The sequence below is a fragment of the Ctenocephalides felis genome, unplaced genomic scaffold, assembly GCF_003426905.1.
Source record: "Ctenocephalides felis isolate EL2017-DRISC unplaced genomic scaffold, ASM342690v1 CF-g0.4_SCAFFOLD_03570, whole genome shotgun sequence".
NCBI lineage: Eukaryota > Metazoa > Arthropoda > Insecta > Siphonaptera > Pulicidae > Ctenocephalides > Ctenocephalides felis.
The window spans coordinates 5274992-5285280 of record NW_020539724.1 but is presented as its reverse complement, the minus strand read 5'-3'; the positions used below and the strand labels follow the sequence as shown (position 1 = coordinate 5285280).

Genomic DNA, 10289 nt, shown 5'->3' with positions numbered 1-10289 from the left:
TATTTGTGTAGACCTATTTACAATATATAAATCAGTATTATAAATAGCAATTACGACCAATTAGATTAATTATACGACAAGACGAGCATCAGTCATTCTAATCAGGTCAATGTTAAATATGAAGATAATTCTAATCAATTTTTATATAAAATTTTATACTTCAACGTTTTATCTTGGTGAAAATAAATTATTTTAAAACACGTGCGCAAGTAAAAGCGATATTTTTAATGTATTACTACGCCATTGGGACTATAAAATTTTTATCGTATAATTGGCATCGTAAAAGTTTCTTGAAAAATAATTTGAATTAGTAATAAAAATTAAACAATAGAGAACGATTTTTTATATATTGGACGTATTTCTGACCTTCTCATCTAAATCGATTAAAAAAAAGAAAAAAAAGGTGATTTGCCATGGTAAGGACTTGGTCTAGCAATTATTTGTTCCCAATTCGATATACTACCAAGCTAACCTGATATCATGCAGTAGGGATATTAGACTCTCATATAACACATAGTAAAGTGAAATTAGCTCTTTGGAGAATTTTTGCAAAAATAATTAAGTCAATAACTAGAAAGAACAACTACTGAGCTGAGTTGTCTTCTTAGTTTTTAAAAAACATCCTTTCCCATAATGATATTTATTACAAACATTTCTTAACAACTATTCGAACAAACTACATCTCCACCTTGTTTATTCAAAATTTCTCCAAATTCATCAACTAATGGAATATTCCTTTCCTCTCAGTTCTTCAACAAAACGTTTACAAAATTCCATAAAATATTTGCATGAGAAACAATGTATTGTACATCGATTCAGTTTCGAATAAATATTTATGAAGAGGCATAAAAACGATGGCAGTTACAGTTTATAGACAATTCAATAGTATTTTCCATAAAGTAAAATGATTCTAGGCAGGAAATAGAAGGAAAAACAAATTTTGTAAATGTTTTCATAAATGTTGGTGCAGATGAACTGGAGAGGAAATATGAATAAATTAATTGAAACGTAACACTACTGACTTCAATACGACTTTTTTGTTAAATAATATTATATATATACACATCCACGAATTAAAACATACTTTACTATGTATTTTATAACATTATTATTTATATTTTTTTGATGATAATAAATATTTAATATCAATATTTTTAACTATCCACGAGAGAAGCATATGATATCGCTTGAAAACCTGATCGAATTTTTCAAGTCATTCTGAATCTTTTGAGACCAAAATTGGCAAAATGTGCCAAAATTTGATCATTTGTGAGGGGAACCTCTGCACCGATTTCGATATCAATTTCATTCAAAAGCCATTTTTTTAAACTTTGAATTTGTTTTTGGTAAAGATTAGCAGGATGTTTATTTCTGATGAATCGTTGAAGCATTTATTTGACAATTTTATTGATACCTTGTATGATTTTATTCCATATTCTAATGTCCATGGTTCTAACAAAATATCCTAAAATATTGCAGGCCTATGAAATTTGGTGTGATTATAAAAAATCAAAAAGTTGAATTAATGGGCTGTTCAAAATTCTATCGTCACAATTACAAAAGTAGTTAAATCTCAATTTTAATTGCCTAAGTTGATTATTTAGTCAATTATTACTTAAGGCAGAGTGTCATTTACAAGTTTCACAACTAGTAAAGTAAAATTCCACATGTTGTTAAGTCGATGTGTTATTTGAATTGAAAAATTAATTGTCTTCTGCACGAAAAAAGCTCTACAAACAAGTTGTGCGTTTTCGTTTTAATGTTAACATGTTTTGTTTTGCATTATGACTATTTTCATGTCAATTGATTTCTAACCATTAATAGCTTTTATAACTTTAATAATACACTGCAGTTTCTTTCATGGATATTTTTTATACGTGATGTATGTATTTATAAGCACTTTAATAACTCACTCAGTCATTTTACGATGATGTTTCTGCCCGAGTTATTTAATGAAGTCCAAGTTACTTCACATTTATGTTGCCTTTATTTTTATACTCAGCAATTTCTCATCGTAGTGCCATTTGAAAATGTATCATGGCACTTACATTTCTTCCTCTGAATGATATATCATCTGTTACTTAGTATTATGAAAGCTTTTGTAATAACTTCTTATGAAAACATCATTTTAACAATATTTTTTTATTTTACTGATTTTATTGCAATCGTTTCTTGCGATGCTTTATTTGAATGATTGGAAGGTCATATAAATATGTATAAATGTCTGCATTTAGACAAAGTTGTACGTAAATATGCATTATTCATGGACTTTAAACTTTAATCGAACGCCTTGAGAATATTATTGTGTTAAAATGGATGATTACTACCTTTTGACGCTTACTATTTTATTTCTGTAAAACTGAAAATTGTCTGAAAGCAAACTATGTGTATAACTTGCAAACTATGTGTATAAATAATCAACATAATAAATAAGAATTCCACATATATAAGAGTCCATATCGAGTTTCGTCAAATGGCTTTTAAATTTTTGAGAAAATATAGATGAAAGCCTTACATACATTAACCCTCTCCACTCGGATGCCGCCAATCTCGCAATTCGCGAGTGGAAAGGATTAACATACAAACATACTGTTTGCAATATGATTTTAAATGCATAAACTACTCATTCTAGGACTCAATAAAAATAAGATGCATTGTCCTTAACACCAATTTTTTATCATTGATTGGTTGGTTTTAGTTATTTTTTCCGAATCGCAATATATAGCTTTATCATTATATTTTCTAACCAAAGATTGCCTAATTTGAAAATTAGCTACTGGAAAAAATGATTTCAAAAGCTGCGACGTAATTTACGAGTAACATTGTAAATAAACCGACCATGTTGCTCCTCGAATCTAATAATAACCCTTCTGCATCGTAATTACACAAGCGCTTATGCCAGTTCAAACGAAAGATTATACATACAGAGGTTTGTGTTCATTTTTATCGTTTGACATCTGTCCTTAGCCAGTGCAGTACATCAGAGATATTAAATAAAATTAATTTGCTTAGAGCCTTGAAATAAGACTTTAATGAGACCCGGGTTAGTGACCCCCTTGGCCTTGACTGATCGGATTATCACAATGAGAAGATTCCCAACAGATCTTATAGAATTAAACTCGTTCTGGTGGATAGAAGTTTTATAATTACATCTTAATCGATGCATTCAAATAAATATGATTTGATAAATAAATATCGTATTGTATCAGACATTTAAACCGATAATATATTCCTAGAGTAAATATTTTTTGATTGGAGCACTTCTGTTAGATCTATGAATGGTGAATGATGAATCAATTTGCTTGTTGGTTAAACTTGTTCTGGTTATAGTGATTTGTAAAGAGTTGATTGAACAACCAATGCGTCGAAATAAAATATTAATTTTATGGACCAGTTCATATATTTGAGAGAGTGCTCCTAACGTCACGTTCATTATTATATAATAATTAATAACATAAATATTTTTGAATGTATCATGTATTACATTATGATGTTTATCAACCTTCTTAAAAGAGTGCACGATAAAAATTGATAAAATCCTGAGATAAAATATTTTACAGTTACATCATACTATATAGTAATTAATATTACCACATTTTCTATATTTAAAACATTTCAAAACAATTTGTATCATATCTATAAATAGAAAATTTATTATAATATCATAATAGTTAAAAATAAATAATCTCTCGAAATCAACAATCTCAACGTTATGAAAATCAATCAAAATATCGTACATCTTGATATCAATAATTGGTACTCTTGAATATTTACAAGTGAAGATAGCGATTTAAATTAATCTCTGAAGTGATGATAAAAAGTAGTATAAGTTTTGCAAAATTCAATTAACTGCTTTATTTTTGAAAGCGACGTCCAAGACGAATCGGCCAAATTTATTCCAGACGTATTTCGTATTTGTGGTCGCGAATTCGAATATTTTATGTACATTTCTTTTGTGATCATACTCATATTGTTCAACCAAGCGTTGCGGAGATCTGTTTTATTTATGATATGGTTCGATATTGAGACATAAAACTCGATGGAATTTCACCTTCGATTTATGTAGCTTCTGTAATAGAATCTTTCCATATTTTCCATAAAATGTCACGAAAACTTATTAAGTTTTATTTTCACAACGTAGTGCTACTGGTAATTTTTTACAATGCATGAATGCAGATATAAATAAAAAAACAAATGTGATTATAATTGTCTATTTTTTGTTTTAGAATTTCAATTCCCAAAATGGACCAAGAAGCCTTTGAAGCCTTGGCAGACTACACCTGCAAGAAGTGCCATTCTACGAAGCGCCCCGACCGTCAAAACTGCGTAAAACAGTCACCTTCCTACCTTCATACACCCAAAATGTTGAAGACCCCACAATCAATATGATCCTGAAAGAAGAACCCGAGGAGATCACTCAGCAACGTGGAATTCGCAAAGTGCCTTCATTAAATGACCTCTCCGACGAAGAAGCATCTCTGGAACTTCCTGCCCAAGTTCCGCCGTTAACCCCGGGAACAAATAAGAAAATGTCAGAAGCCTTGAAAGCCTCATTTGCATCGTGGGAGAAAGAACAGAAGTTTTTATGTATCAACAAAGACCCCAGGCAGTGGACAGAGGATCATGTCGCGCATTGGCTAAAATGGGCTGCAAAAGAGTTCTCTTTAGAAGGTATTTCAATTCAATCTTTCCGCATGAGAGGGCGTGATATGTGCGCTTTGGGAAGAGAGAATTTCTTGGCCAGAGCACCTCCTTTTACTGGTGAAATTTTGTGGGAGCATTTAGAAATCCTGCAGAAAGATTTAGAAACTACGACATCTTTACAAAATGTGCCGTCTGATATTTATGAATCAGTTTGTGCACCTGATATGTCTTCCTTCCTACAACAAGCACCAAGACCACAAAGGATGTACCCAGAACCAATCCAATCGCCTTACCACCTGATGATGCCCATGCATAGAGGGTATCCTTTGAAGGAAGAAGCTGCAGCTTATGGCTTACGAACCATTGATGACTTATGTGCGGTCTCTAATGAATATCAGCCACCAGCTGCACACATGAAAACTAACATGTATCAGCAACATCCATATCCTGAGCCAACGAGAGGAGATTTTTATAACATGCAAGAAAAATATTTCCAGAAACAAACAAATCCTTATCAACGCTACCCGGATCCTTATGGCTTTCCATCTCCTCCATCAGTGCCTTATCAACAACCTGGACCAGAACCAACATACACACAGCTACCGGAGAAACCAATGAACCAATTTAACAACACAAGTGGACCTGTTCAAGGGCCATGTTTTACTGGATCAGGTCCAATCCAATTATGGCAATTCTTATTAGAATTGTTGACTGATAAAACTTGTCAAGCATTTATTTCATGGACTGGTGATGGCTGGGAGTTCAAGCTGACAGACCCAGATGAGGTGGCAAAACGCTGGGGAATAAGAAAGAATAAACCAAAAATGAACTATGAAAATTATCGAGAGGTTTGAGGTATTATTATGATAAAAATATCATCCACAAAACTGCAGGCAAGAGATACGTTTACAGATTTGTTTGTGATTTACAAAATTTGTTGGGCTATACTCCTGAAGAGTTAGCATGCAATGGTCGATTTGAAACCAGAACATAAAGATGGCGAAGAATGAAGAAATAGAAGTCATAGAATTTTATATAAAAAACTATCAAATCTGAAATATTAAGTTTATATGTGATTGGTATAAATTTAGGCTTTAAGATAATCTCCATGACTAAGAAAGGCTATATATTGCAAAGTAGTTGATTTATTGTTCATTATCTGTTTAAATAAGGTGTGCCTTATATCGATACTGGAACTTTAAGTATAAGAAAGGACTATTTGAGCTTATATAAATAATTATATGCTATTATGTGATAATCAAAGTTCTAAACTAGAATTTTTACATACATTTAGTATGAATCAATTCAATTGGTTACTAAGATATTTTAATATTCAGCAATTCATTGAACGAATAATGATACTATTTGTTATAGCATTGATTAATTGAAATATGAATAGAGCTGACCAATTTCAAATTGGTTTATTAATGTTAGCAAAACCTAAAACTGACAAAGTAGAATTTCAAATTAATTATGCACTTTTTTGCATAAGTAAATATAACCACCTTAATTATCATCAAACATATCCTAATCAAATTGGGGAATTTCATTAATTAAGTAATAAATTACAAAGTTAATCTATAATAGATAACAAATAAATCATAATTCTTGTTTCAGATTATCATTAAGCAAAATTTTATTTATTACAGTGAACAACGAATAATATCATTAACATTATTCTTTACAATATTAATGAGTTCCCTATTAAATTTTATAAATCATACATATTATTTATTTCCATTGATCTCGAAATCAATATATTAAGGATTGGATAAAAACTAGTTTATCATAATATATGCAATTAAAAAATGCAACACGACAAATATTATTTTCATTAATATTATAGTAATGAAATAAAGTCACATTTTGTACTGCATATGTTAAGTGTCATAAATGGAATGACCATTCTTTTTAAGGACGACAATAAAATAAATTAGTATTTAATTAATAAATTGATAGTCTGAATTATGAAAGATTAGATATTTTATAAAAATGTCTTCTATAGTGGTGTATAATTAAGTTATGTTTATGTAATCTATGTAATTTTAGTTTTATCTTTGTATTTTGAGTAGCCATATTTAAACTTTATTATAACTTTATTAAACTAGGGTCAAGCAATTTACAAGTTTAAGTATTAATGTTATCGAGATATCTGCAATAGTTATTTTTGAATTGAATGAAAATATATTGATTTATTATAGAATGTATAATATGGCTTCCATTTATCTATATACCTGAATTTTTATTATATTTAAATGATATAAAAGATCATATTCTCTCTGTAGGATTATTAAGAACGTTGTTTTGAGAACAAAGCAATAGAATATATAAATGTTTACGAATGTGCAATGTGGTGTGAAAAAAAAAGCATCGATGCTTTACAGAATGATTATATCCAAAGATATTTAAAGTTATGATGCCACACATATTCTATTTGAAAGTTATAACTTATTGTTATGAGAAGCATTGTATGGAGAGATTGTTATTTGTACATTTCTTGCTTCGTTCTAAAAGCATGAAGAATATATATCTGAAAATGTAGTGCCTTAACGAAAACTGTCAGAATTAGCATATATTTTATTCTAGAAATATGTATTTTATACAAGCTTTAAATATACCTAGTTTAATATTATATTTGGTTTAACTTATACTGTACACTGGCTTCCACTTTCTTTTCGGCTTTAATACTTGACAGTCATAATAATATATAAAATGTTACAAAACTTACTTGAAGCTGATGATCTATGCATATTTTTTGTTTCCCTATTTATTTTGTATTTTTGGGAAAATAGTGAAATTGAATAGCACTAGCATCTATTATCAATGTATTTACCAATACATCCTATTTGATTCAAGTTCTTACTTTTTTTAAAGACCTACAATGGAAACAGGCATTTAATACAATATTTGCAAATATTAAAAGTTGTACAAGACTCTTAACCTTCTATTATTGCAACAGTATTAATATTCACTACACAAATAAACTTCAAATATTAAAGCATTATAATACTGCAAGAAATTGTCCGCCACGTGCTTGTAGCTGTCAACGTCAAAAGGGTAGCAGAAGTAACAGGGCCACATTTCAACAATTCTGAAGATTTTTAACAATAATAAACCCCTAATATTTCACAATATACATTTATATATCCAATTCCCATACAAACTACGGCAGCTAGACCATATATAAAGAAAAAACAGTATATAAATCCGTGGATCCATGGCTTAGAAATCTTATTGGATTCCTTTTCACGCAAGAACTGTCAAACGTTTGAAGTTAGTTCCTCACGAACTGGGAACGATTTTACATAGAGGCGCTGCATGCAATCGCCTCTATGAATCTAGAAATCTTATTGGATTCCTTTATACGCTATTATATATAATTATGGTCCTGGCTTAGGAGAAATATCAATATATACATGTATATATCGCTTTATACGCCATAAGATATATAATTATGGTACTGGTTTTGAAAGAATATCAATATATACATTTATATATCGCTTTATACGCTATTTTAAATATGATTATGGCATGGTTTTGAAGGAATATCAATATATACATTTATATATCGCTTTATACGCCATTAGATATGCAATTATGGTCCCGGCTTAGGAGAAATATCAATATATACAATCAATCGCATTGGATTCGGCGATTCGTTTATAAGCAATTATATATAATCCGAAGCCATTTAACGATCTCACCCACCCCGTCGCTATTAAACATTGATTGAATTTGGTAAATGTCTTAACAATAATTTCACAAACCTCCCTTGTCATTTAACTTGTCAAATAAAAATCCCAAATGCACCCTTGGGTTCGAACCAGCCTCCTTCTGATTAGAGTCTAGTTTAGCGCTCTAACCGTTGCGGCCACGGCGACGAAGGGTTTCTGCCTGCTAACACTGGAAGGATTCTTCGACGACTGACCATCATGATTCGAGTCAAGGTCGCTGGGGATGATATGAAAAATTAAATTTCACCCAGGGGGTTGAAAGTGGCTCATTTGATTCTGTTGGTCCTTGCGAATTTCAAGCGGGGGGTTTCAGGGGGGAAAATTTTGTCCGTTTTTCGCTCAGGAGAGCAGAAATCGACTTTTTGTAAATTTTACGGTTTTTCTATGGGAATTTTTTGAAGAATTTTTGCGTTTTCAAGGTGACCTTGACCTTGACCTTGACCACGACAAGGTCAGACAAAATCTCCCCAAAAATTCCATAAAAAAACCGTAAAATTTACAAAAAGTCGATTTTCTGCTCTCCTGAGCGAAAAACGGACAAAATTTTCCCCCCTGTAACCCCCCGCTTGAAATTCGCAAGGATCCACAGAGTCGAATGAGCCCACTTTCAACCCCCTGGGTGAACATTTAATTTTTTCACATCATCCCCCTGTGACCTTGACTCATGATGGTCAGTCGTCGAAGAATGTCCTTCCAGTGTTAGGCAGGAAGAAACCCTTCGTCGTCGTGGCCGCAATGGTTAGAACGCTAAACTAGACTCTAATCAGAAGGAGGCTGGTTCGAACCCGAAGGGTGCATTTGGGGTTTTTTATTTGACAAGTTAAATGGCGAGGGAGGTTTGTGAAATTATTGTTAAGACATGTACCAAATTCAATCAATTGTTTAACAGCGACGGGGTGGGTGAGTGAGATCGTTAAAGGGTTCGGTCGCAATGGCGATTGTTCTCATTTTTTGATTTCGAGTTCGAATCTCCAAGGAAATTTATTAAGTATTTAGTTTATTTTGTCAATAAATTTTAAATAAGCATTAAAATATTGCTTGAAATATATAAATAAAGTTATAAATTATAAAAATTATAGAATTTGACACTTTTTAATTCAAAGTATTAGTATTCCTTAGTAATTAGGCATGATAAATAATTAAAATTGATAAAAAAATTAGGGATAGTGTTGTCAATATTTTAGTCAATTACTAAAGAATTAACAACTATATCTATGAATTATTATATATGACCTAGCCACCTTAATTTGTATGGGAATAAATATATAAATGTATATATTGCTTTTACCATCATATATTAGCTAGCTGCCTTATTATGTATGAAAATTCGATATATATATATATATATTTCAAAGTAACTAGCAGCCCATTCGTCGAAATAAAAAGGTATAAAGTGTAAATACTTTTATTTATACGTTTCGACACAAGATGCGTGTCATCATTCAGCAACACAGGACAAAAACACTCAACAAAAATTTATTTTAAAAATTAAACTTAATAACATATTAGAGAAAAACATTTTTTTAGAAAAAATTATGAATAACTAAAAGATTTGAAACTAATTTGACTAAAGTTATAAAATACATAATTGTGAGACGAGAAACACGCCCATACCGAGCATCCAGACTGACTCATAATTAGTCGAGTCTGGTGCTCGTATGGGCGTGTTTCTCGCTCACAATTATGTATTTTATACTTTTAGTCAAATTAGTTTCAAATCTTTTAGTTATATATTTTTTCTAAAAAATGTTTTTTAATATGTTATTAGTTTAATTTAAAATAATTTTGTTGAGTGTTTTTGTCCTGTGTTGCTGAATGATGGACACGATCTTGTGTCGAAACGATAAATAAAAGTATTTACACTTTATACCTTTTTTATTTCGACGAATGGGCTGCTAGTTACTTTGAAAT

General features: G+C 30.8%; 1 protein-coding gene across 1 annotated transcript; it reads left to right on the top strand.

The window, feature by feature from the left end:
- The first annotated feature begins 4284 nt into the window (after positions 1 to 4284).
- Positions 4285 to 5654, top strand: LOC113383134 (ETS-like protein pointed). The gene is given in 3 exon segments (XM_026621383.1): positions 4285 to 5475; positions 5478 to 5605; positions 5607 to 5654. Coding segments are annotated over 3 exon segments (1266 nt in total). The 5' UTR covers positions 4285 to 4385.
- The last annotated feature ends 4635 nt before the right edge of the window (positions 5655 to 10289 follow it).